General features: G+C 53.8%; 1 protein-coding gene across 1 annotated transcript in view; it reads right to left on the reverse strand.

The window, feature by feature from the left end:
- The window catches only part of PRKN (parkin RBR E3 ubiquitin protein ligase), a 976,089-nt gene that overhangs the window by 107,064 nt on the left and 841,208 nt on the right, over window positions 1–27,817 (reverse strand). Inside the window, exons 8-9 of the mRNA XM_036024958.1 lie at window positions 16,946–17,007; window positions 11,472–11,621 (exon numbers count right to left, since the gene is read on the reverse strand). Coding sequence (XP_035880851.1) covers window positions 11,472–11,621; window positions 16,946–17,007 — 212 coding nt within the window. The remainder of the gene's footprint in view (window positions 1–11,471; window positions 11,622–16,945; window positions 17,008–27,817) is intronic.

The raw sequence follows: 27,817 nt of genomic DNA on the forward strand, positions 1-27,817 counted from the left end.
CGATCAGAGTGACGGCCCGCGCCCGGAAAGGGGCCTTCCAGGCTGGCTTCTTCCGCACGGAGGAGGGTGGCTGTCTGTCATGCTGGAAGTGCAGCCAGAGGTGCACCTGACAGATGACTCCCTACCACTCATCAGGCATCAGGCAGTGCCGTCTCGTTCTGCAAGGGTGCCGCTTGCTCCCCACCTCTGACCCTGGTGGTTCAAGGGCGGATAGAAGGGACAAGTGCATGCACTTGGCCTGCACCTGACCTATGGGCTTGTAGTCTTACTGACTTGAGTTTTCCCTTCTCCTTGACAAAGATCCTTATGTAAAATTAACTTGAATAAATCATCTCTGCCCCTGAGATGAACTTTGAAATGGACAGGAGGACAAAGGCCTGTTGGGGGTGGGCGGCTCAGGGGCTGTCCTAAGGGAAGGTGGCAGCCAGGGGTCAGGAGCAGGCTGGGCCAGGCTGGACACGCGTGGGAGCCTGCAGCTTCCAGTCCCAGGCCTCACCCCTTCCTGGCGGGAGCAAGAGTCTGAGCAGGCCGCCTGGCAGAGTCCTGGACGACTGAAATGCAGGGCAAGGGAGGAGGACGGCGGACTGCATGGTTTCTGACCTGTCACAGACCCTCGGACACCGCTGGCCCCAGGAGCCACTTGACCTTCCAGGGAAGGCCCGTCCCCTCCCAGGGGAGTGGATGCCGTCATTTCTAGGCTCCGCCTCCTCCAGGGGGCGTCTGAGAAGCAGCGGGAAACACGGTGCTCCGTGCCGAGGGCTTGCTCCGTCTGGGCCACACCGAACTCTGCATTTCACTGACAACAGGTATGAACAAGCAGGAAGATAAACAAAAACCACCAATGAAATACACGGCAAGAATCTAGCTCCTAGCATACAGGTAGGTGCAAAGGACCATTGGAATATATTTTCCTATGATTTGGATGGGACTTAAACCACTGAGTGTCAACCTGTGTGCCACAGGAATGTTTGAAACGTGCAGGACCTGACTGTTCAGTCAGGGCCACTGACCGCTCTTCCCTTAGGTTGTCAAATTAAAAAAAATGACAACAGCCGACACAACAATAGCTGTCCATGCGACCGAATCAAAATTCTCCCTATTTTTTTTGTCAGAGCAGCAAAAAGATATATTTTTTGGTGTGCCGCAGAATGTTAGTTATTAGTTTATGTGTGCCATGGGACGGAAAAGGTTGAAAATTGCTGCTTTAAACTAAAAAGTAGACCAACATGGAAATCCACCCATTTGCATTCATAGCGGTTCGCGCCTTGGGTGACGTGTTTCACAGGACCCCTTCTGAGAACGTAAGTTAGATTTCCCAGCGGACTTCACTCCCAGTTTCTTTCAATGCATCGTTCAGCCAAAAGGGTGTGGCGGGAGCGTGTGTGCGCCGTGCAAGTCAAGTGCCCGAGCAGGTGCCAGGCGACCGCCTGCATCTCTCGCTCCTTCCTGGGAGCGGGAGCTCCGCTGCGTGGACTGGGCTCTCCCGCCCGTGGGCTCCTCCAGGAGGAAAGCCAGTTTCCTGCCCCCGTCCAACCTCAGAGAGACTCTGGTATGATGTCATGCGAGACTTGACCTCATTTAATGACTGCTCGCCCTGCGTTTTATTTTTAACAGATAACATTACTAGCTGTTACATACAAGAAGTAAATGAATGGATCAAAAAACTGTGGTACATTTACACAGTGGAACCCTACGCAGCAGAGAAAGAAGGCGCTCCTACCCTTCCCAACAGCGTGGATGGAGCTGGAGAGCATTATGCTGAGTGAAACAAGCCAGGCGGTGAAAGACAAATACCATATGATCTCACCTTTAACAGGAACCTAAATAACAAAACAAAAAAAAACTAGCAAAATATAACCAAAGACACTGAAATAGGGGATAGTCTGACAGTGACCAGAGGGGAGAGAAGAGGGAATTTCAGGGGGGAATGGGAAGGGTTCACAGGAACAAATTTGGAGGACACATGGACAAAAACTAGGGGTGGGGGGTAATGGGGGGCAAGGGGGGAGGGTTGGGTGGGTGGGATGGAATGGGAGTAGGGGGGAGAAAACTGTACTTGAACAATGATTAAAATAAAATTTAAAAAATGGGAAAGAAAAGAAGTTTCATTTAAAGGGTATCTCATAAACTAGGGTAATCCCTTATGTTTTAACAAGGAGAATATATCCGGGTGTTCAGAGAGCTCAAACATTATAGAAAGTTGTAAACTGAGAAGTAACAGTTTCCTTCCCTGCATCCCCACTTTCTCCATCCTAAGGCAACGAGTTTCTTTAATTCTCCCCAGAAAATATTTTACATGTTTATGAGCCTTGATTTTCTTTCTTGCTCTTTCACTCAATTCTAGATGCTAACGCTTGCTACGTAACACACAGAATGGCCTTATTCGTTTCAACAGGGTTTTGTGTTTCACTGGATAGAGATGTCAAAAGTGTGTGTGACCACTATAATGTTATTGAAAATTTGATTGTTCCCAATTTTTTTATCTACTACAAAATAGCGTTGCAAAGAATATGCTTTGCAGATATCTTGACAGATCTTTGCAGCATGTGCGTAAGGTACGTATTTCCAGCTGGACCCCATTGCTGTTTTACCTGCAGGAGCTGGGCTTAGGGTTTTGCTGCCCAAATTGGGACACGGAGCTTCGTTTGGTCTGCAGTGTTACATTATTTTTATTTGAGGCAAAACTAATTTTGAGTGCTGGAATTAAAAACCAACTGTGGACAGGGACGGAGCAGACACTTCTCAGGTCTCTCGGGATACAATGAGTGACCAGCTGTTGCCGTTGCTGCCAGCCTCAGCTGAAGATGAATACAGAGGCAGGGCCACAGGGTGGATGTGATGGACCCCCCGGGAACCCGGGGAGCGGTACCAGCGGCTTTGGGGTCTCACACCAAGTGCACAGAGGTACGGAGCCAAGGGCTGGGCCTCCGGGGGCAGAGGGAGGAGATCGAATGATTTAAAAAAATCTACTTTTTGAGATAAGGCATTTTTAAGGACTTGAGAGCAGAAATGCAACTTACAATGAGCCTAAGGCTTTTTATTATTATATATGTGCCTGCAGTCAGAGAGCCCACCGCCCGGCCCACGGGGAGGAAGGGCTGCTCCCACTGATACAATGTAACGGAAGACGGGAGAAAGCAACTGTGGTCTACCCGCACAGCTGCACAGGGGAATATTACTCCGAGGTGCAAAGGGATGAAGTTCTGACACCTGCCACAGCAGGGGCGAGCCTTGAAAACATCGGGCTAAATGCATAAACGAGACACAAAGACAGAGGCTCTGTGATTCTACATGTATGAAATTCCTAGAACAGGCAAACTCATAGCGACAGCAGGTAGGTTAGAGGTTACCGGGGGCCGGAGGGGATGGGGAGCTAGTTGTCGCCGTTGTTGTAAACGGGTCCAGAGTTTCTGTGTGGGACGGTAAGAATTTTGGAAATAGACAGTGGTGCTGGTTATACAACATTATGCATGTATTTAATGTCATTGAACTGTACACTTGAAGTGGTTATAAATGGAAAATGCTGAGATATATATATTTTCCACAATAAAAAATAGTAGTAAAGGAGGGCGGGGGGGAGGAGAGAACAAAGAGCCTGCTCTGACGACCCTGCCCATGACCCGGAGGCCAGACGGGACGGGAGCCCGGGTCTGTAAGGAATGAGCCGGGTGACCGGGCCAGGCCCCCGGGGCCGCTTCCTGAAGGCGGTGTGAGGGGAAGGCATGATGGGAGGGGTGGCGGAAGCCGTGACCTGGACGGGCGTACGGGAGGGCCCAGGTCCCCAAGGGGGCTGCTGTCCTGCAGAGAATAGAAAGCTGGAGGCCAGTGGGAAAGAAGCTGCGACCCCCTGGGGCTAGAAGACCTGAGAAAGAGTGGGGGCGGGGGGAAGGGGGTAGGATATCGGCACAAGGAGACGGAGCACAGCTCCGTGTCCCCCGGAGCTCCCGATGGGCCCTGGGAAGGACGAGGAGGAGACACCCCACACCGAAGGCCAGGCAGGGGAGCTCCGGCCCCGGGAGAGCGCCCCCCAGGGGCAGTTACGGCCACTGCGGCCCCGATACCGCCGCATTCTGCTCGTTCCCGTCAGAGTGCCCAGCGAGTCCTGACGGTGCACAGAACGAGCACGAAGATCTGAGCCCCGAGGTCCCTTTGTCATTGTCACGTGGGCCCTTTGTCACTGTCACGCGGCTGACAGGAGATGAGCGAGTACCGACACCTGCTGTGTGAGGACGCTTTGTGCACCGTGATGTCCCTTGTTCTGTGCGGTTACACGGCCTCTCGTGTTCACTTACAGGGCCCGCCTGAAAACACGCTAGGAACAGCTCACGGTCACAAAGGTTCATCCTGTTCTCTCTGTGGGCCGGCAGCATGTCACATGACACATCCTTGGCAGTTTCCGAAATGCACAGATTTCGCTAAAACATGTCATCTCACAAATACGTAGCGTACAATTACACGATATATATGCACAATTGGTTCTCTACACAGAAGGAAGCGTCGCGGGTCCTGGGCTGGGGTCCTCCATGCCCACTCGAGCACCCTTCCCGTCCCAGGCCCGCCAGTCGGCCCCGTGCGCTCGGGAACACAGGGCCCGTGGTTTCTCGCCCCGGTGGTCCCGTGACACACCCGTCTTAGAAGACGCACCACACAAAAGGCAGTTCTTGCTCTAGAGCACAGGCGGCCAACACAGGGCCCGCGGCCGAGTCCGGCCCTCCACCCTGTTTCATCTGGCCCGGCGCCTGGTTTCTGCCTGGCAGCAGCGCCAAGCTCCCTGCCCCTGGTTAAGGGGCAGTTACATGTACACGGTCCTAAAGTTACACTCGGCCCTTTGAAGGCCACCGCGAGGCTGACATGGGCCCTGGCAAACATGAGTGTGACGCCCTGCTCTGGAGAGTTAGGAGAGCCTCTGTGCTGTTCTGCTTGCTCGGGCAGCACGTGTGCCTGCACCCTGGACGTGTGAGGTCCTGCAGAGCACACTCAGCCTCACTGGGGTGTCTGGCCAGCTGACCCCGGATCCCCACGTGCAGCCCCTCCGCTCCCCTCTGACCCCCCTCCTGGTGACGGAGCCTGGGCTACAGCAGGCTCGCTTTCAAAACATGAGTCTGCGCTGTTCTTATATCTAGATAACCGCTTTGATTTACGGGAGGTGTTGCTTTTCAGCCAGAACCGAAGAGGCCAAAGTGCTTGCACGGGAGAGTCGCGAGGCTGAGTGTGCAAACCTCACTGCTGCGGGCCACGTCCGGGTCTCTCTGCAGATTCGCGCCGTCCTAGGGAGCTTTCTGTGACCGTGATGAAACTGTGCTCCTCTGCGCTGTCCAGGCCACAGCCGGGGGCCACGTGTGGCCCGTGGGCACCTGACACGTGGCTGCTGTGACCGAGGAACCAAATACGGTGGCGAGCGGCTACCGTGTTGGATGGCGCAGCCCTCCCCCGCAGGAAACTCGGGATCTAAATAAACGTAGAGACCGAGTCCCCGTCAGCGGAAGTCCGCCTCCTGAGACATTCTGTGCTCCCCTCCGGCCGGCAGACTCTCCACCCGGCTGCCCCCGGGGTTAACTTCCTGACACACTGTTCCAGGCGACGGTGCTCACCACTTTGAAAGGGTATCGTTATTGCATATTTCCCCTTATTGTGACCAAAGTTAGCCCAAGACTAGTGCAGGGATCAGTGGTCTGTGTTGTTAGCCAACGTATACTCCTATTTCGGACCACGGAGCACTTTCTAGGAACATTTGCCCACGGATGACTGTGTTCCGGGGGAATGGCGTGCACAACTGTGCTTCCGCGAACGGTTCCTCTAATTAAAATAAATAGAAGCTTTCTGTCTCTGTGCTTCAAGCTGTCTCACGTGCAGGAAGTCTAGCGAGCCTTGTTTCCAGTCGGCAAAGGAGCCAATTTGAGAGCTTAAATTAGATTTTTGGACACATGTCAAATAAATAGAGTGCATATTTTTTTTTGACATTTCATAACATTAACTTTGTTTTTAAAATACTTTTTGGTAAATAACATCTTGCATATCAAAAAGCAGTGCGTCAGCAAGCTGTGATTCCACTTTCCATGCTGGGCGGGCCGGGGGACCGAGGTGAGCAGGGTCCAGCCGGAGCTCACCTGATGCTTGCACACCTGTGCCACTCATCATGAAAAGCACCTGTCCTTTTTGGGGTCTCCTCGAAAGCATCACGGTGTAAACCCCCTCAATTCAGAGTCTAGGTTTTAATCTCTAGGCTTTTTTAAGAAAAGGAGAAGTCAGTATAGTGTTCCACATCTCATAATTTAATTAAATTATGTGTATCTATGCATTGAAAATATCTTTAAAGACTAGGCAAAGCAACCATTTTGTTTTCCTTATTAAATATTGACCATCTGCTTGCTTTCTATTTCTGAGCTCCACACAGTGAAAAAGCAGGCTTCCCATCTAGTGATTAATTTTTTAACTCACTCGTTAGTTGTGTCTGTGAGAGACAGACCAAGCATCGCTCTTTGTCTTCATCAGCCGCTTTCCTTTGTCAGGCCGACAAGGACTCGTACCGAACTAAGGTTTTCAACGATGTCTTAATGCTGCTGTTGTAAGTAGTTCAATGCCACCATTTCCAACAAGAAATGTCTTTGCACACAGCAGACTGCACCCCATCCTTGCGTGGGTTGTGATGGGGCCTTTGTAACTTTAGGCTCTAAAACTTTTCCGACCCCTTTCTAGGAAAACGATGCAAAACACTAACTTGGTTAGGAGGGCCGGTGTGAGGGCCCCGATGCCGGCCTGCGGTGGCTCCTCGGGCAGTCTACACTGGGGCTTCTCGCCGCGTCACTCGACCAGGGGCTGACTATCGGAGGCCTTAAGAAGTGCGGCTTTGTTCCTTACCTAACAGCCAGGAACTTGGTTTCTAAATAAATCTTTGGTTTTCATGTAAATGTGTATTTTTTCCTGTTTTTTTAATTTTTTTATTTTTTAGTTAAATCTTGCCCTTGGATTTCTAAGTTAAAACAGAAAACCCTTCATCCAGTTGCCAGTATTATTTTAAGAAATTATTTCCCGACATGTGATATCCCAAAACACCGCCACAGAAGTCAAAGATGCTTTATTTATAGAAAATTGACAGGGTTTGATGGCCATGGCTTTCTGCATCCCCCGGTTGGTGGGTAGACTGCAGTCCACATTTTGTTGCTGCCTTCTAGTATTAAACATGTCAACGTTTTACTCTGGAGTCATCAGAGTTACTGAGATAGTGCTGATGAATAGCAAGAAGGCCAGAGAAAAGAATAATGCTTACATGAATTCCTCAGGAAGTCAATGAATGATTTCATGAGCAGTAGGAAAAGTATGGTCAAAGGTTAGCAAACAGTGAGGTCTGGCTGTTTGATCCCCAAACACGTTCTCCACTGAATCCCGTCTGTCCGTGCAAAACGGGTACATGTTGTGTCAAAACTGAAACCTCACTGCTCCCAAGATGTAGACATTTTACATATGAGAACGCACACAATTCTTTATTGGCTGGGTAGCCTTTCACAGGGCGTGTAGACTCAAATTTTTATAGTCCTTGCAGGTCCCTAATGAACTTTTTGTGGATCTCTGAACTTAGTCTATTTTGGCATTCCAGATTATGTATAGTGTGTGCGAGTGAAACACTGTATGTTGTATAAATATATGGAGGTTTTTAAATATATTTTGATGACGTTCTTGTTGAGGCAAGGTAAGAAAGTCTAATATTGGATAAATGATAGTGAATATTTGAAAATGGAAGTGATAGCGCCTTCAGATTGCCTCAATGTTACGATTCATTCATTCATTCATTCATTCGGCGAATGCTGAGCCCCCAATACCTGGGGTTAATGAAGACCGGAACACAAAAACTGAGGACAGGAATACAAAGGCACGAAACCAGGGCAACACTTCAGCTTGTCTGAGGATGGAGCACCACTTCCCACCAGTCCGGGGAGGTGGTGCTTAATCTCAAATAGTTCTTCATCATAATAATAAATTTGCTGGAACCATCACATCTATCAGACCCTTCCTAGATGGACCCACATCACTATTTAAATAGAAACCCTGCCTTCACTTACTGACTGACACACGCCGTTCTCCGGGTGACAGCTTAGTCCCATGACAGAGCGGGGCCACAGGACCGTGTGATCTGATTTCCCAGCGGACATCGGTCGCCAGGAGCCGGAACAAGAGACTCATCAATACTAACCTTCGCCCCGACTGTAAGGAAGCCAAAGGCAACCAAAGTGCTGAAGTCTGTTCCTTCGGACGGAAACCGTATACAACAGCAACCAGTTTAATTTTCCTTGAATATTAGGTCTTTGGGTGAGCTTTTGATAAACACCAAGCTTTTGATTCAATAAATATACACTCAACGCCAGACGCTGTTCTAAGCACTTTATACCTACTATGTCACTTGATATTTATGTCAGTCTCCTACCATTTAGAGATGAGCAAACAGAGGCCCCAAATCTAAGACCACGAGTAGTTGGTGGAGTCAGGGTCCAAACTTGAAGGCATCCCGCCCAGTCTCCTTTTTAACCACTTACTACAGAATCCCCGAAGCCTCCTTAGTCGGGCTAGCATCCTTCGTGGAAGCTGAGGGTCTGAAGGAGAGGGGGGAATGACGGGGTCAGTGTCTTTCTGTCGAGAAGCTGGAGTGACGGGAATTGAGGTGGGAAGAGTGTGTGGGGGGTGGGGCAGCCCAGGGAGGCAGGGAAAAGGCAGCATCCAGTTCAGTGCCTCTTTCAGAAAATCCTTTCTCGTTGTTCTTCTTTTCCACCTTTTCAAACTGTGAGCTGTGTTGGTTTGAAACACATCTGTGAATTCCTTGACACCCTTTCCTTTAAGATGGGCCCTAATTGCCCGTCCCCCTGATGGTGGGCTGGACCTAGGACCCTGATTCTGCCGGAGTGGAGCAGAGCGGGCAGGGTGTAGCTTTTGCGATGGGGCCAAGCGAGGCACGGTGGCCTCCCTCTCCTCTCTGGGACAACCTCCTCCAGGTCAGTCAGCTGCAGTCCTGGGAACAGACGGCCCAAGGCCAGGGCCACGTGTTGAGAAACTGCGGCCTTCTGCCAGCAGCCAGGAGAAGCCGGGGTCTCCCTGGCCAGCAGTCTGCTCCCAGAAGGTTGGTTGAGTTTGCACCCCCAATAAGCCTCTTTGAAACGTCATTTGAAGCGGGTTATTTTTAAGACCCAAAGACTAAGTAGGAACCATGGGCTTCCCCACAGATGCCAAAAAGAGTTTAGACAGGAGACCTGGCCCAGAAACGGAGGTGCCGGCACAGAAATCCATAGTTTGATTCGGACTAGGTGTGACCGGGAGAACCCATCTGACCGAGGTCCCCTTTGTCCCAGGGTTAAGGACGGCCCCGCCAGCACCCACTTATTGAATTCCCTTCCTCCCCTCGCAAGCCCCAAACCATTCTCACCCTGCTCCCAGCTCAGGGCCGCAAGAAAGCTCCGACCTCCTGACTTGCCCTTGGGTCTCATGTTCTTATGGAACCCCTGTATACACACAGCCAAATTTGAGTGTTTTCTCCTGCTAATCTGTCTCATGTCAGTTTGCCTACTAGGTCAGCCCGGAGCACGAAGAAGGATGAGCAGGGAAAATCGCCCCTCCCCCACGAGCCCAGCCCAGCTCGGCCTCCGAGCCAGAACCCACCCCCCGCTGCATCGCTCCCGGATTGCGGACCCTCGGAGACCCTTCGAGAGAACACACGCTCATCAATGAAACGGCTAAAACTGGGGGTTCGCTGCTGCACAACAACAGAAAAGCCGTGCACAAACGAGCAGGCTCGCCTCTCAAGACAACAAAGCAGACAAGTCAAAATAAAACACGACTCATCACCTCGAATTTCCAAAGGATGAAGAAACACAATTAGAGACGGAAACCTGCCATGAGGTAAGGGGTTGCCCCCCAGTTCTCTCCACTCGAAGATGTAAAACCAGCTCAGTTCACTTCCCGCGGAACTTCCCACGATTTGGAGATTAAATATTGTGTCACGTTCAGTGTCACGTTGTGTGAGGAAGATAAAGGAGTTCGACAGTTACAAATGACGTCCGACCTTCAGAATTCTCTAAAGTCAGGTGAGCGCCTGAAGATGGGCCGAAAGACTCCCCGCCGCGTGGAGAAAGTTAGATCTTAATGCCCAGCTTCAGGGAGTGAGACGCTTCACTCCCTAAAGAGAGGGCAGTGGGCAGTTCGCAGGCAGAAGCACACCGCCTGGCTATTAGTTGAAAACTCCGTGTAACTCATCTGGAAAGAAGAAGTCAGAACCTCCAGCTTTCTGACCCCGGGGTTTGGCTGCCTGCGGAGGCCACGCCCCCTTGGCCCAGCCGCTACAGGCAGTGATGGCCCTTGAGGCTGGAGACAGGCTCCATTCCCGTAATTCCTAAGGTGAGCACCCCCTCCTTGAGTTCTCACGCCGAGGCAACCACGATTACCAGCCCGGAGGTATTTCCCCCGACACCTCACGGTGTCTCCTTGTTTTTGCACTGCCCCTCCCTCAGCTGTGTTGCTCAGCCCAGGGCTTGGTGGGCCCCGTTGCGTGACAGGCAGGCGCCCGTGCAGAGGGCAGGGGTGCTCCCTGGGGCACACGCGACTCCCCAGGCTCCAAATGGGGCCTGGGTAACCCACCTCCGCTACCGCCCCTCGCTTTGTCACAAGCCCCCCACGATGTGGCTGTTTTAAAAAGAAATGGTTTCCTGTCCAAGGTTCAATAGCATTTTATAAGCAGACACACTCTCCTTCTTTTCCAGCCTGCGGGAAATTTAATGTCAGGATTATTATCCGTTTGTCATTTCAGTTTATAATTCAGTGAGCCCTCCGCCTCTGAGTTGCGCCTCCCTCGCCCTTCGCCGAGAGCTCGCAGCCAGAGATGGGGGCAGGGGAGGGGGGGCGGCGAGGCCACCCCCGCAGCCTCTGAGAACAGACCTTTCCCACGGTTCTCACTCCACCTCCTGAAGGGGCACCATTCGTTTCGCTCATCTCGATTTGAACTGATTTTTACGACGCAGTAGCGTTTCACGTTTTCCACGTTGATCTCCCTTTTATTTCTTGAAATACCGAGGCGAACAACATTGCTAAGACGTCGCTGATGGGGAATCCTCCTTCCCCTTCACGCCCGTCTGCTGAGAGCGCGCTTAGAAGGGACCACAAGTTCCCGCTCGGAACCAGCTGAGCACGGGAAGGAAACTTTGAGAGGCTGGTCTAGAACTCACCACGTCTCAGACCCAGTGACAGCGAACCGGAGCAGACGCTCTTCCCTCCCTTCCAAAAAAAATAAATCTATCTATCATCAATCATCTATCACATCTGGAATCCTATATCCTATATAAGAATTTTTCAATCAGTTTTCTTATATGTCAGTTCAAACATGTCTGAGTCCGGCGGGGAAATGAACAAGCACGTGGGTGGCCGAGCCGGCGTGCCGAAGCACACACTCACACACGCACATGCACAGACCGCACCCCCGGTGCCGCCGTACTCACCCCGCAGCCCAGGCCGTCGCCGCCTCCGCAGGTGACTTCCCTCTGCTCTGGCCCCGGCAGCAGCCCGGCCCCGCAGCCCGGCCGGGGGCACAGCACGCCCCCCAGCCGCAGCACGCACTCCTCCGCGCCGTAGTGCTGGTACCGGTTGTACTGCAGACACAAAACCGCTTTTTAGAATAACAGTACGTATAGTCAACGTTTTAGGCAAAGCATAGTAACGGTTGGTGCTGGGCGGGTTTTCTTGTGAATGCGTCTCAGTAAAAAGTGAGGAGGGGGTAGGGAAGGGGGGTCCAAAGTCCAAAGTCTTCCTGTTCCACCAGACGAAGCAGATAAGGCACGTAAGTATTTATTCTTTGCAGTTCTAGCAATTTAGCCTCAGAAAATACATTTTGCAAAGTTTGTTTTTTTAATACTACTCCACCAACATCGTTTAACAGTGTTGCCGTGTACAGATTTCAGGGAACGTGCCTATTCTCCGAGTGGCGGATGCTCACGATACATCATCGGTGATCTCGTCATGCGGGGGTTTCGTGCCTCAGTCCGGACTCCACTGGTTTCAGACCCATCTTGAGAACGGGTACCACCGTTCCACCCCACGGTGACGGTCTGCAGCCCAGTGACACCACTGAGTGCATTCATCATGATGACCAAGAGGCTACCGATGAAGAACACAATTCTTGCCCTGGCTGCCGTAGCTCAGTGGATTGAGCGCGGCCTGCGAACCAAAGCGTCGCAGGTTCGATTCCCAGCCAGGGTACATGCTTGAGTTGCAGGCCACGGCCCCCAGCAACCGCACATTGATGTCTCTCTCTCTCTCTCTCTCTCCCCCCTTCCTTCTCTAAAAATAAATAAATAAATGAAATCTTAAAAAAAAGTAAAAAAAAGAAAAAAAAAGAACACAATTCTCCTTTCATCATCATTGTTCCTAGTCTGCAAGCTGGTTTCCGTCACCCCGACTTCAGCTCTTGGGGCACGGCGGGCTCAGCCCCCGCCCGTGGTTTCCCAGCGCGCACATGACACCCCGACTCCACAGCACGGTGGCCGAGGTCTCTTTGCTTGCAGCTCTAAGCTACTGTTCTCCTCATGTTACTCGATCACGTTCTCCTCTAAGCTGGGATCAAGTCCAGGGCGTTTGCTCAGCTATTAATTGGTTTATGTGGTGTTTACGGAAAGCCACTTTGTGCCAGACGGCCGTGGGCGCTGGGGACGCAGCGGTGAACGGAAGTGTCTGTGCTCGCCCACGAGACGAGGACAATACACCCTGAAAGACTGAATGAGCTGTAGGGTGTTTCGGATGGTGACACGTGGGGAGGAGGATAAAAAGCAGAGAGGGGACAGATCCCAGGGAAGGTGAGGGAAGGTGGGGGTCACGGGCTGAAGAGAGGACCAGGGAATCGGGAGTGCCTCATTACGGCTGAGGTGCATCGCAGCGGATGTCCGAGATGAGGAGAAGAGAGAAGCAGGCAGCACGGCCACCTGGGGGACGCGCTTCCCAGGCCAAAGCTGCAGCATCACCCGGGCCCCGAGGCCACATGCACTTGGTTTGTGCGAGGTGGAGCGCAGAGGGTGGGGCGGCTGACGGAGGGTGGAGGGCAGCTAAACGGTAGACGACGGAGTCAGACAGTCGAGGGGGGTCTGGGAGGTAGAAGCCCCCAAAGGCCGTCGGAGAGCTCTGGCTGCCATTCTGAGAGACGGGGAACCACTGCAGTCTTTGAGCCGGGGAGGGACACACCGCGATGCATCTCTCTGAGACAGCCCTGCGGATGGCGGGCTCAGCAGAGACCCCCGGGGGAAGGGTGAAAGCAGGAGGCAGGTCGGGGCTGCTCCAGCGAGCCGCCTGGGAGATGTGGGGGCTTGGCCAGGAAGGCTGGGCCACAGGCGGGCTTGGGTGGGCGGTTCTGGGCGGATCTGGAAGGTAGCGATGGCAAGAACTGTGGGCAGACTGGATCCATGGGCGAGCACGAGTGTGATGGTTTCCCCCAAGGAGACAGAAGGGGAGAGAGAACGTTACCGAGACGGGAATGCCTGCGAGAAGAAAGGTGGTGCGTGTGTGCGCGCTGGAAGCTGGGGAAGGGGATTTGTGCTCATAGTCAGTCCGACAGCCTGTTACACAGCTAAGTCAGAGACGTCGAGCGGCTAACTGGGTGCGTGAGCTTGGAGTTTAGGAGGACATGCGGGGTGTGGGTACAACCTAGAAGCCCTGGGTGCAGGGAGAGCTGGGAAGGAGAGGCTTAGCCTGCAGCCTGCTATCCATTTGCTTAGTTTTCTGGCCCCGGGAGAGGAAGAAAGATGACCTGGTCCAGTCCCCGAGCACACACGCTAACGGGGCACCCACCCACGGCCTTTACTGCACAGAAGCTCTTATCTGCGGAACACGGCTGGCAGGAAATGCTCGGGGTAAGACTGCTTACGGTAAACAAACCGGAATGTGTGAGTTTGCGGGGAAAGGCTCTCTGGAAAATGTCACAAGCTAGGCAATTAGGAAGGGGAAGACGAAGATGTGTCAGCAAGCGGTGAGTGATGGGACAGATTACATAATCAAGAGATGTCTTATTGGTGGTCATTGTGTGAGGCCTTATTTGCTGATTTTTGCCTAGAGTGCACCCCACCGTGCCGAGCAAGGACCTGGGGAGCCGTGGGGGGCACCCAGCGGAGGAAACGGCTGTTGGTGCCCAGCACTGTCCACTGGGGAGACAAGTAAGGCGGGCTCTGGAGTGGGTCCGTCCCTCAGACCTCACGACCCTTTCGGCACCCCTCCTGTCACGTGCTGTGTCTCCTGCAGGTGGCGCCACAGAATGTCCGTGGGCACACAGTGGCTGCATGCAGAGTGCTTTGATGAGCTTTCACCCCTTAAGTGGCGGCGAGTGGATTCTAACGACATCACCAACGGCGAGGGGATGAGGGACAGAGTGACACAGGCTGGTTTCGCCGACACAAACTGCCTTTCCGTTGTAAGCAAATTGCTCTGAAGTAATTGCCTGTTTTCTGATTCGATGACAGGTTATTCGTCTGTTTAACCTGGTTGAGCGAGTTGTCAGCTGTGACGACAGCTGCTGTTGAGGACGTTCACCTGGACACGGTGTGGTCACACTCAGACACGCGGCCGACGGCCTCGGCCTCCGGCACGGGCGCGGCAGCACGTAGATGCACGCTCCTCTCCCCGTTCACTGGCTAAAGAGTTCTAGGAAATGCTTCCCCGGATGTGCCCCATTTACGCCACCCTCGGGGCGTTGGAGCACCCGGTTCCTCTTCTCAAGGGAGACAGACACTGTCACTCACACACCTGGTGATCTCGACGATCGAAAAGCACACGCAGCATCGGAAATAACACCCGTGCCTACTGAACGCGTTACTTTTTAAAAACATGGTCATATTTATTAAAAAAAAATAGAAAAGCAAGTGACCTAGATAGAGCCAAGCGTGTGTTACACGCCGCAGACCGTGGAAGGCCCCGGGCGGGGGGGTACTTTAGACGGGGAGTTCGAGACGCTTGGTCAGCGGGGAGCCTGCGTTCAGCTCCCTGCGAGCGGTGGCCCACATTTCCCCCGGTTCCTCTCGCCACCCGCCAGCACAAAGTTGGGGGACCCCTGAAGGAACCTTGCTGTCTCCTCACTGGAGCATCGGGGCGAGTGGGCCCTGAGTGGGGCGGAAGGGCTCTGCGCGTCTGAGGGCACAGTGGGTGCAGGGTGGCACAGGGTGGCAGGGTGGTCCCCGAGCCCCGGCTGGGGAAGGAACAAATGCTGACCCACTGCGTGCGGGCTTTTCTGCTCATCCGCATTTTGTAAGCAGAGCCAACCTGGAGGGACGTGATTGATTCGTGATGTGGGCGAGCTCTCTCTGGAATCTGTTCCCAGGTGGACGCGAGCACCGCCGGCTCTCCAGCGGCACCTGTGCCGTCGGTCGCTGTGTCTCGTGAGAGTCTGCTGCTTGTGCGCACTGCGGCTTACCTGCTGGCTCGTACTCTGAGAGCAACCCGGAAAACTGCTCTGCCAGTTTCTAGGCTTACTTTCCTAACGCGGGTTAGCCACAGACAGACAGCGAAGGTCACTTAGAGCTGACAACACGGTATTTGCAAAAAGTTTTGGAAATAAATGTGAATATTAACAAAGCATACTACTCTGCACCTACAGGAAAAAAATTAAAGATACCTCCTCCTGTATTCCATCAGAATATAGTGAATAGACCTTTCGTTAGCATGATCCATCTGGGCAAAATCTCGGCTCCTTGCTGTGGTTTATATTTTATTTATTTGGGGGGCAAATTATTCAGCCTCTGTGTGTGTGCTCATGGGTTCTCTTAAGAAAGGAAATGTTTATTTTGAAGTATAAATTCATAGATGTCCCATAGCCTCATATTTGGAGTATCTAAACAGTGAGCCCCGGGCAAGGATAATCCAGTAGGGGTTGGGTTCTGGTGGTCTGCAGCTGGGCGGAACATTGTTCTATGAGGAAGCAAGAGTCGCAGGTTCAAGTACCGTGTGGGCCACTTAGCTTCCCCTGTCTCTCTGGGCACTGACTGTGTGATACATTTGGGGCTCCCCTGAGGGCGGGGTTAATCAAAGGAGTTGCAAATGATTCCAGGGTTTCTAATCCCCCTCTAAGGAGCCTCATATTGTTTGTAACCTCATATTGGAAGCGGGCAGTCCGACGTTTCCAATCTGCGTGTCCTCTGAGCTGAGCTGGCAAAGGCTGCCTTTGGGGGTAGAGTCAGCGGGAGAGCGCGGGGTGGGTCACCCACCACGCTGTCCACGACTAGGTGTGGTCCAAGGATAGTTGACATATAAAGATTTCACATTATAACAGGGATCCTGTAATCCATATAAGGAGTAAGAGACGTATGCAGTCGAAAGTGTGTGCTGTGCGTGCACACATTATTTGCGAATCTCACATGAAATATTGTATATCTAACATACGTATTATTCGGCATCCCGGATCATTTCCTTGGCACGTCTGTCGGGAGGCGGGCAGGTCTCCCTGAGCACACACAGCATTTGAACGATGCCCCTTCGATGGGGGGTGCTCGTGCAGAAGTCACAGGGCCCCGTCCTGCGGTGGCAGGGAAATGTGGACGACACGCAGGAAGCACAGACCCCGGTGGAGAGGGCGGGCCCTCGGCCCGTGGACATCAGGGCTGTCTGCATGGACCGGTCCCCCGGGTGTAACTCCTCTTGGCACTGACCTGTTCACTCCCCTGCCCGTGCCGCCTGCTCCTGCCGGCACCGGGAGGACACGCTCCGGCGGACAGCGGGGTGCCAACGAACACCCCGCCGGGCCTGGTGGGTGGGAGAGGGCAGGGGTGTCCACACGCGGCTCTCCGGCGTGGCTCTCTTCCCCGTTTGGGGTGCCGAGGGTTGGGGGACATGGCTTCCCCGGAGGGGGCGCAGGCTATCACACTGCTGTCTGTCCTTCCCCCACTTGGACCCTCGCACCCCCGCACCCCCGGACCCCCGGTGCGCCTTGGGGCAGCCCACTCACCTGCTCTTCCCCGAGGACCCGGAAGTGGTGCAGCTCTGTAACCAGGGAGTCGGGGCAGCCGGCTGTTGGAGAGAGAAAGCGGGCACAGACGTGTTATTCCCGTCCTCTGGGCGACGTGTTCCGACAAACAGGCGTGCCTGTTGACACGCGGGGCCATGTGCACACCCCCTCCTGACCAACCACCGAAAAGCCACAGGTCCGAGGGAGGGAGCTGGCGGCTGCCTGGCTCCCCCCGGGGACTCTCCAGGAAGGAGCCCCCCGTGAGCTGGGGGCTGGGCCTGTCTCCCCTTCCTGCTGGGACCCGGCCTCCGGGCACCATGTCATTCATCCCTGCGTGTTGCCTGACCCTAGTAAACGGTTGGTTTTTGTGAGGCCGGAGAGGGGAGTCGGGCGTACAGGCTCATTCTGCTTATTTGTCACCCCCTGGTTCCTCCTCTCCAGCCGGGGGCGGGCCCTTCCAGAGGAGTAAGCATGGCCCCGAGAGTGTCCTTGAATTATCGGGGGATCACCCTGTAAGTTATACCTTTGTCTACCCACGGGGCTGTACACCTGAAACCAGTAGAAAACAATACTGGATGTTAAGGGTAATTGGAAAGTTAAAAAAAATACGTGCAAGTCATGAACAGAAAAGAGAGTGAAGACAGGGCAGCTGGACGCCCGCCTTCGTGGGACTGGGCTCTAGTTCAGAGCACCGCCCGGTCCTCCAGGGGGCGCTGTCTGGGCCCTACACATCCTGCGTCTCTGTGTGGAAATGTCTCCAGTGGGAAGGACCTGGGCATGGGACCGCCACCGTCTCCGTGCCCGTCACCTCCGAGTTTCACCTGTCGACGGCAGCCTTGTCAAGCTGCCGAGGGTTCTCTCTTCAGGGGCACACAGAAACACGCAGACGCACACGTGCCAGTGCGTGCTGGCCTGTCACTTAACGCAGGCTCCGCCCCTGTCTGTAAGGGAAGCGTCCCCCAGTGTCACGTTGTAACGGTGCCCCTGGAGACAAAACTGTCCTCAGAACCTGGCTCTCTGCGGCCTGCATCATCTGCTGCAGTTTCCGGCATGGAACTGAGTGGCACTCGACCTGCACCAAAGCCGTCACTCCTGTCAGGGAGCTCTGTGAGGTCCCCGTGGGGGACAGACCGGGCTCGCTGGTCTGGGGGGGGGGGTGGGCCGAGGTGGGGCGCTGTGGGCCTCGCAGGGGCAACGGAGGCGCCCTTTGCAGGAAGGTGAGGTCTGAGCTCTCCTCTAGAAGGCGGGATGAAGAGCAACGGGCAGAGAGTGACAGCGGCAGCCTTGGGCTCAATGCAGAGGCGTCCATGGTTTGGAAACGGAACGCACCACCTCCTAACCCGGCAGCTGGGGGGTTTCACACACGGGCTCGACGGCTGCTCGTGCAGGACACTTCGGAGGCGCGTCTGCCGGGGTCGGTGCCGGTTCTGAAAGTCTGTGGTCGTGTGAAATGCTGGGACAGAGCTTTCCTCCTTGATGTTCCATTTGATGGGGTCCCTGCCATTGTACTATTTCACACTCGGAGAAAGTAGTTCCTGAATATAACCAGTTGGTATTGTCACCTGACAATCACCCAAGAAAATAAACGAAAGTGCCGAGGGAAATATTTTGGTGAAAAACACAGGCACGACCGTGACAATGGAGATGGACAGCTGGAGCCGCGACCTCAGGAGACACCCCGGAGCTGTGCTCCTGGACCGGCTGGCCGCAGCGCCTTGTGGTCCGAGGGTCTCTGGAGAAGCTGTTCGTTTCAGAGCTGCTATTCTGACGACCAGCTCATCGATGAGGAACGTTATACTCTGCATCATGGGGTTGCTTGCCTGCAATTCAGCCCCAAGCTGCTGTGGAAGCTCAGCCTCACGTCAGCTCTTGACTTTGAGCTGTCTTTGGGAGCAAGCACTTCTGCTTAGTTTTGCAAAATGAAGGAGGAAGGAACACGGCAGAGCGAACTCCAGGGATGGTTCCCAGCATGGGAGAGTGCCAGCGTGGGCTGCCCAGCCTGCAAGGGGCAGCAGGCTCTCGGGGCGGGGGGGGGGGAGCAGGGAGCCTGTGTAGGCCAGGGGCGGGGGCAGCCAAGATCAGAAGCCCCGGCCCCACCCGTCAGGGACCGGTTTGTACCCCAGCCCACGCTTCGGTCTCCGCACCATCACAGCATTCAATCCAGACTTAACGTGCCTACTTTGGGCTTTGTGTCTTCATTTAACTTATCAATTTTCCTGTGCGCCTTCTGGCTGTATAAACGCCAAGTGCTGATACCTAAATGTACATCTAGACATGTTTAAGAAATGCTATCTTAAAAAATAATTTTATTCAACCATAGAGATGTTTGAGGATTATTATTATTTTTTCCTTCACAAGTGATCCTTTGCATCCTCCAAATTTGACTTCGCTTTGATGCCAGGTAAAATGAGAATCGGAATTTAAAATGAGCCTGCCCTCGGCATTTGTATTCCAACGTCCTCCGAAGATACAAATGAGGATTGACGCCGATGATCGCACAAATACCAACATCTTCACCGGGAGACGGGATAATTACCTGAGACACCTGGTAGGTGCAACAGTCCGTGAAAACAAGGATCCACACAGCGCGCGGTTGGGAGGGAAGAGCTGGAAGGGGTCAAGGTGCAGAAGGGGGGGGGCGGGGGCGGGGGCGGCGTCTGCAACCACTCATCGCAGAATCGTCGGTGTGGGAGACGGACAGGCGCGGACTCAGCGTGAAGGCGGAGGTTAGAAATAACGGCGCTGGAGACACAGGCCACGCCCGCGGGAGGCAGCGGTGCCTGGAAAACGGGGGAGGACACAGCTGGTTGGGGTGGGCGGGGGGTGGGGAAAACAGGGCCCGGCAAACGGAGACTGCACAGAGGTCGGTGTTCAGGGGGGCGGGCGCTCCTGTTTACCCAAACTCCGCGCGCGCGCGGGATCTACACGCTCCTACAGGGGCGCTGTCTGCCGTCCCCGCCCACATCGCAGCCTCCCCGGGCCCAGCACTGCCTGCCCCGCCCCCGTCAGGAGGTCTGCTCTCCACCTGACAGTCAGAGGAATCTTGTTAAGCCCTGGCCCGAGGGGCTCAGTGGGTTGGAGGGCTGTCCTGTAACCGAAAGGCTGTGGGTTTGGTTCCCGGGCAGGGCACACGCCCAGGTTGCGGGCTCAGGCCCTTGTTGGAGAGCGCATGAGAGGCGACCGATGGATGTTTCTCTCTCTCTCTCTCTCTTTCCCTCTTCCTCTCTCTCTCTCGAAGCCGTGACAAAATGTCCTCGGGCGAGGACAAGGAAAAAGGAATCGTGTTGAAATATGTGCGTTGACCACCGTGCCGACCCCCGGGCTCCCTAAGAGCAAATGCCAAGGCCGGGGCAGTGGCTGAGCGGGTTGTCTGCACCAAGAGCTCCTTCCTCCGCGCTCACTGTGCTTCGGCCGCGCTGGCCTGCCCTCTGCCCCTGAACACGCAGGCAGGCTGCTGTCCCCGGGCCTGTGGGCTTGCTGCCCCCCCATCCACAACGCTCTTGGCCCTGACATGTGCACGGAGCGCTCTCCGCCCGCCTCAGGCCCCCTCATCAGCGAGGCCTGTCTGCATCCCCCACGCCGCATCCCCGCCGCATTTCCCCATGGCGCTCCCCTCCGTCCAACGTGCTGGACACTGTTTGTACGGGACCCTTTGCCTCCTGCGGCTGAAGTGCCAAGGTGACGAGGGCAGGGACCGGCTGTCGGGTCACTGCAGTAGCTGGACGTACAAAGGGTTCGCCAGAGGGTACTTCATGAATGAGTCACTGACCGTGTGGCTACTCCCCGCCCAGCTCAGAGATCCCCTTCCCCTCCTTCTTCCTTGTCCCAGAGGCCCTGGTTCTGACCTCCGGCCCTGCACGCTTGCTTATTGGCTAAGTGGACTTCTGACCTCTCACCTCTCTTCCCAGCCTGGGCCACATGGGGCGATGCCAATGAGGCCGAAACCCACGACTCCTGTGTCCTTCTGCTGTAGCTGCTTTGCCCGTGCATCCCCCTTCCAGCTCTGGGCGAGCACCACCCCCTGTTTTGCCCTTTCCTTCCCTGTCCTGCCAATCACACCTCGTGTGGCCAGTGGGCGACAGAGCCTCTCACAGAAACAGCGCCCCCTACTTGACGCTGTGTCCCCGTTGAGAGTGGTGCCACTGCGGGTTCAGAGCCCACTCCCCGGGGAGCCTGGGTGCAGTTTGCCCACCGCTGTCTCTGGCCAGCGCCCTCCTTCTCCCCGGGAGACTCTTCCAAATCATCACCCTCCTTCTCCATCGGTCTGCAACACCTCCCTCTCAAACTGCAGCCTCGCTGCACCATTACTCTAAAACCATTACTCTGCCCCCCCACACGGGCCCAGAGTGTGAAGCTACTGTGGCGAACAGGCTGGACCTGGTGCAACTGAAGGAAGAATCAGTGAGTTTAAAGGAAGATGAAAAGGAAGTCCCCACACTGAAATGCAGGGGGAAAAAAGAATGAAGACAACGGAACAGAATACCCAAGACTGTCGGGCAGTTCCAAAGAGCAGCACACGTAGTAAGCTGAGTCCTGGAAAGAGGAAGAAGGGAGGCTGGAGTGGAAGAATCATCTGAAGTCACGGTGGCTGGGGGCTCAGACCAAGTGCCAAAGAGTGAACATTGACACAAAAATGCCATTGACCTAGAGTTCTGTGTCCAGCAAACTTATCCTGCCTCACTAAAGACTCTCCTGGACAAGGGCTGGGGGAGTTCATCATCTTCGGCCCTGCTGCGCCGGCCACGGTGAAAGGGGCTCTTCAGGCGGAAGGACAGTGGGGTGGGTCAGACACTTGCATCTGCACGGAGGGAGAGAGAGGGAGAGCACCGAAGAGGAGCCAAGGAAGGTGAGTAAGAGCTTTCATTGTTCTGATTCTCAGCTGGTTTGAGAGATGGCTTTAGTAATAGTAAAGATGTAAGCCCTGGCTGGTGTAGCTCAGTGGATTGAGTGCGGGCTGGGAATCAAAGTGTTCCAGGTTCGATTCCCAGCCAGGGCACATGCCTGGGTTGCAGGCCATGGCCCCCAGCAACTGCACATTGATGTTTCTCTCTCTCTCTCTCTCTCTCTCTCTATCTCCCTCCCTTCCCTCTCTAAAAATAAATAAATAAATTCTTTAAAAAAATAACAGTACAGATGCACTGGGTGATCACAGTGTGTGCTTACGTGACACAAATGACGGCAGCGTCACCAAGGGTTTGAGGGAGGAACCGGGGGTTCTCTCTTACAAGGTGTCTGCGTTACACATACTCTTTGTTCTAGGGATCTCTGAGTGCTGACTTAGGTTAATTACAATACTCAATATATATCGTAAACTTTAGGACAACTACTAGAAATTTTTATTATCGACATACATGGATTAAAAGACAAAAGATTGTCCAAGTAGTAAAAAAATTTTTTTAAAAGACCAAAAAAGAAATACAGGTTAGCTACTGAGTACCCATTTCCACTGTCAGAGGAAGTGCAGGGATTCGCTGACTTTTGGGACAATGTATCAAGTCAAAGACCCAAGACTGTCTTGGGCAGTGGGTTTCTGAGAGGATGTGACGGGGGACGTGACGCTTCTCTCCAGTCTCGTGCGGGTGAGAGGGTGAAAACCATCATCTCGGGAGGACACACGAGAAGCTTTAATTTGGAAACATACTAGGGGTGGTTTGGGGGTGAGAAACTGCGAATAGTGCGATGTGGACTGCACCAGGCACTTCAACCCGTGTTGCCGTCCTTCCTTGGAGATGAAACTGCTGCGGGGACGGCTGGGCATCAGTGTGGTGCCCCGGCCGTCTCTGGCTGGACACCTGCGGGGGGAAGCAGTGTAATGCTGCTGGTGAAGCTTTTACAGACCCGGCTGGATGGAAAGAACACATCGAATGGGAACGCGCCTGTGAATAAGAATGTGAATAGAGTCGCAGACATGCCCGTGAGGGCGGAGGGCCCTTCCTAACAGGTCCTGGGAAGGCCACCAGCATCCTGATGACACGCACCTATTTTCCTGGTTGTCACTGTCCTGTTACCCTCTCTCCCCACTCCCTCTCAGTGGTGGGTTCCAGCATCTCTTTACCTGGCCTGTGAATATGGAGAAAACACACAGTTCCATCCTGCCCAGCGTCCCCCACCCCAGCCTGCCCGGCGTCCCCACTCCCAGGCACCTGGCCCAGGAGGCAGTGAGGATGATGATGACGTGAGCAGAGGAGAAGGGAGTGGAAGGGTGCTCGTCTCTCCCACTAACGGGCTGTGTCATCTTCTCCCTGGGAAAGGGCAGTGAGGTGCTGAGCTGTGAGGCTGCAGTCCCGCCGCACACGTCTGGGTGCGTCCCTGCCCCCCTGGCTCCCGCCCACGGGAGGCGGTCGTGACCGGCAGCTGCCATGGTGAGGCTCGGGAGGGCAGGAGGACGTATGAGGCTGGACTCGAAGTGGCTGTTCTGCCCTTGCCCCAGAAATGCCATTTTTTCCCAGACCCCGAGGTTTTACAGGCCAATTTTGTGAAAGAAGTCCAGTATCCAATGAAATAGTTGAGATTTACTGTGACAGTATGGTGAAAGACAACAGATGATCAAACATGAATATATGTATATGCACGCATAAGTGTGTATATGTACATTAAATGTATTTGCACATAGGACCAGATCATGTACTCTTTGAAAAGTATGGGTAGTATAACTTAAGGCTTTAAGTTTGTTTTTTAAATTAATTCATTTATTCTTTTACTCACTGGAATAATCTAAATGATTGACAAGAAATTCGATAATTTTATTTGATTATCGTAAGGCTTTATGACATCTTTTTATCTTCCAACTAGCTGGAAGGTTTTTGTTTTGTTTTCTTTTGATCTCACTGGTCATTTCAAGTTAGCATCCTTCGAGACAATAATGAAAATAACTTCAGCCCCAGATCCCCAAACACATCATCCACTTCTCCAAACACGCGAAAGGGAAACGAACTCAAATTTCCGATAAAAGGGCCAGTTAGCGACGGCCTGCCTGCCTTCTGCTCCCCCTCCCGAGCCCGCCGGAACACGCGGGCCGGGCCCCACTTGAGTACACGGCCAACAGATGGATGATTATGGCAAACAGGCTGTGGCTTAGAAACAGACATTCCCCAAAGATGTCAAAGAGAAGAACTGACAACAATGCATGATGCATGATTCTGTTGAACCAGAGCTGACCTAGGTTTTGTTGTGGGGGGTCGGGGGGAGGGAGGGGAGCTCTGTCTTCTCCCTGCAGCTGCTCTGTCACGCTCGGTGGGACTTCCCTTCGGCCCCCCAGGTTGTAAACGAACCCAACGACGGAGCTGAGCAACCCGCACTCCTACCTCAGAATTCTGCCCTTGAACCCCAGACTCTATGCCCCGCCAGCTCCCTTCCGCCCCGGTGATAACCGTGTAACAAACCCGCCCCGGTGATAACGGTGTAACAAAAACAGTGGCTAGATTTGGCATGTAAACACGCCGCTGTTCAGAATTTCCTAAACCACACATTTTAACCCTCAAACTGACAAGGTTAGTCGGAGGAGCCCGGGGGAGCCCGGGCACGGTTTTTGCGGTTACAGGGCGGGAGAAAGCCCTGCTGTGGCGGCACTGAACGTCTGTGCTCGAGAAAAAACAAAAGCAGCCAGGGCTTGGGTGTTTACGATTTTTAAAAAAAACCTCACTTTCACCTTTAGGAGACACTAGAAAACCAATGTGTCATCTTTAAAACTGGCAAGTTAAAGGAGGGGCGGGGAAGTCCGGCAACCAGCTGCCTTTAATGTACGAGTTGTACCTCCGAGTAGCCAAATAGTTGATGAAGGAAAACTCATTTCAATAAAAGCATTCCAGCTAATAAATTTAAAAAGGAAAGACATCATTGTTGGAATAGAAATAATTTATAAAGCCAATTAAAATGAAATAATAACCACCAGTGGCCGAAGGGTACTCCAGATTACAACTATCCTTTACGGCCCTTGTAGAATAGTCAGACACATAGTGGAGGAAATACCAATCAGCATTCCACCCCCCAGACACAGTCACGGTTAACGTTTTGTGGCTGTTCCCCTGGATAGCCGCGCGCACCCCGGATTTGGAATGTGTAGCACGGCCCGGAGCAGGGCATTCTTGACCCCATTCCTTCTGCGCAGTAACGCGGACGGACGCGCACCTCCCCGCGTCCAACACGCAGCACGTGCCCTGGCCGCGACTCCTCTACCCAAATGCCGAATGACGACCTTCGCACCAGCGAGTCGCCTCTGCGGGTGTATTTGCTAATCCTTCGGTTGATCGCAGTGCAACCATTGCTGGGTGAAGGTATTATCGCCTTTAGCGTGTTGATAGCCGCAGCCACACCCTCGGCAGAAGGTGTCTGCTCCCTCCACCCCAGTGACCCGGAGGCCCGCTGCCCCGCCTCCCCGGAGGGCTCCAGGGGGTTGGGCCTTCCCAGGCCCCTCCCCCTCTGCGGTTCGCCTCCTCTTCCTCCCTCCTCCCTGCTCTGGCGCTGGCATCACTCCACGCAGAGAGAAATGAGGACGGCTGTGGCATTTCACCTCCATCACATCACATTGAGACAGGTGGCCACTCTGCAGGCAACATAATTATGAAAAATGTGTGTGCTGGGTCCGGGTTGCCCTTGAGCTTCCCAGTCCAGCAGGATGGCAGAGCCCCGCCTTCCCCCTGCCGGCGAAGGGCTCGCCACGCAGCCACCCACGCCCCAGCCCCGGCCGTGCTGGTGCCGCCCCACCTGGAATCAGACAGAGTGTGGTACGAACTGGCTTGTAAGGTTAGCTGGTTTGATGTACGAATAACTGTTCTCCCAGGGAAGTTTTTACATGCCCAGAGAACAAAGCAACCCTATGGCTGGCCCGTTATTACAGGAAAATCTTTTAACGTGTCCCCCTGACACGCTGCCATCCAAAGGTAAAAGGAAATATCATGGAGGATTCCCGGTGTTGCTGTGAGCAGCGGTCGCAGCCGACAGAACACGGGCAGCGAACATCTCTTGAAATAGAGCTGAGGTAGGCCGAAGCTAAATACACGGGTCCAGGCTACAGGGCAGGGAATGCTCCACCCAGCTTCATTTAGGAGGTTGCTTCTCCGAAGACACCCCAAGCACCGCATTGAAAAGTGCTTTGTTGTTTTTTTTCTCGAAAATTCGCCCAGCAACAGTTGCAGGGGGTATCTCTCTGCGTGTCCGAGTCACACCATCCTGCCGCACCACACACGCTGAACGGCACCAGGGCGGCCGCAGGGACTGCTTTATGGGCCATGCGGTGTCAGCATTTCATAAAGAATGCGGTGCTTCAGGTCGGTCGATAATGCAGGTAGCAGCCTCTCCGTTCGTGCGTCATCCGCTGTGTTGTTCGGAGGAGATCCAAAGGGGACACGTTGGAATCCGGTTCCTTTTCTTCCCGACGTTTAAACTGGAAATAAATAAAAGCTTGGCTGCTTCCTCTCTCCAGTTGATCTGGGGTCCGCCTTCCTTTCCCGGTCAGCGTGTGGGAGGAAGCCCCCACGCTGAGCCAGGCGCCCACTCGCCTTCGGAAGCAGCGCCGGATGCTCAGGGAGAGCCAGGGAGAGCCCGGTCTGTGAGACACACATCGTGGACATGGGTACGCATTGTTGCCGGTCTTTTGGATTCACACAGGTGCCCTTCGGTTTTCTTGTGTCTGTGAAAACCGGCGTTCAGCTGGCTGGGAGCATCGTAGCTTTCTGGGAAGGATGATGGAGCCTTGCTCGGAAAGGGCCTCCGTGATGTCGGAGTAACTTCCAACCGGCCTCCCTGGGTCCGCTCTCAGCAGAGCGGAGAGCCCTCCTCTGCAGGTGCGATGCACTGCTAAGGAGAGGCTCTGGACTCTGCTCTGAACCCAAGAAGCATCTGCTACCTTTGCCTCTTGAATTTTGTGACTGTGTCCATTAGGTTTTAAAATCCATGCAAGCCACGGCTAACTTCTTTGAAGTCCAGGTATCCAACCTGGAACAGACACTTTCTCTCAGCTGGTTGTCGCTTACCTGGGTACCAAGTTGTAGTTCAAACCAGCGAGGAATTTCTTGTCCCCAGATATGGGCATGTGTATACTGACATTTCAAGACACAGAGGAACGGCGACGTTCACAGTTTGCTGCAGGAGGCTGGGCGGACGTCTGGCCCTCCCCCGGCAGGCTACGGGGGAGGCTGCCCCTGTCTCCCCTGCCCCCAGTGCTGGCACTGACGTCCCAGCAGCGCAGCAGTCACCCAGCGAGGCAGGCGAGCGACACCCACCTGGAGCTTCAGGGGTCCCTCTCTTTGACTGTGATTCTCCCACTTATACCAAAACCATGCTCTTATTTCCAGTAAGGGCTGCTTCCGGGGGGACAAGCCCTTTCATTGTCCCTTCACATACAATGCCAAGCCTCATTTGCATCCTTGGATTTTGCCACAATATTGTCCTAGCAAAGTACAGGTCACAGGAACTTGGGGTGGGGGCGGGGACGGAGCTTGACCTTCTTCTCTGTGCCCCTTCTTGCCCGTCTTGTCTCCGGGTGCCTTGGTGACTGGGTCGCACGGAGAAATGTAATCAGCCAAGTCCTTATGGTGCTCACTCTATGCTAACTCCTTAAGCTCCATTTCTAAAGGAGGTTTTGTTTAAAAAAAAAATCTAAAGACTGAAATAGATGCCTTTCATTTTCCTTTTTTTTCATGCTTCCATTGAAAAAAGTTTTCTCTTTTGTGCATTTTTGCACAAAACAGCCTTACATCCTTTCTGTAGAAAGAGCTGGGTTCTGGTATTCTCCAGATAGGACATTTTAGAGAAACTAAGACACCTCTCTCATTATGTTTTATAACGGAGAAATATGGCTCCCTAAATTAAATCTAAATCCGTCTTAATTGTGCCTCATGCAGAACGTCTGGGAGAATGAGCTTGGCTGCCCTC

This window comes from Phyllostomus discolor, chromosome 4, assembly GCF_004126475.2.
Source record: "Phyllostomus discolor isolate MPI-MPIP mPhyDis1 chromosome 4, mPhyDis1.pri.v3, whole genome shotgun sequence".
NCBI lineage: Eukaryota > Metazoa > Chordata > Mammalia > Chiroptera > Phyllostomidae > Phyllostomus > Phyllostomus discolor.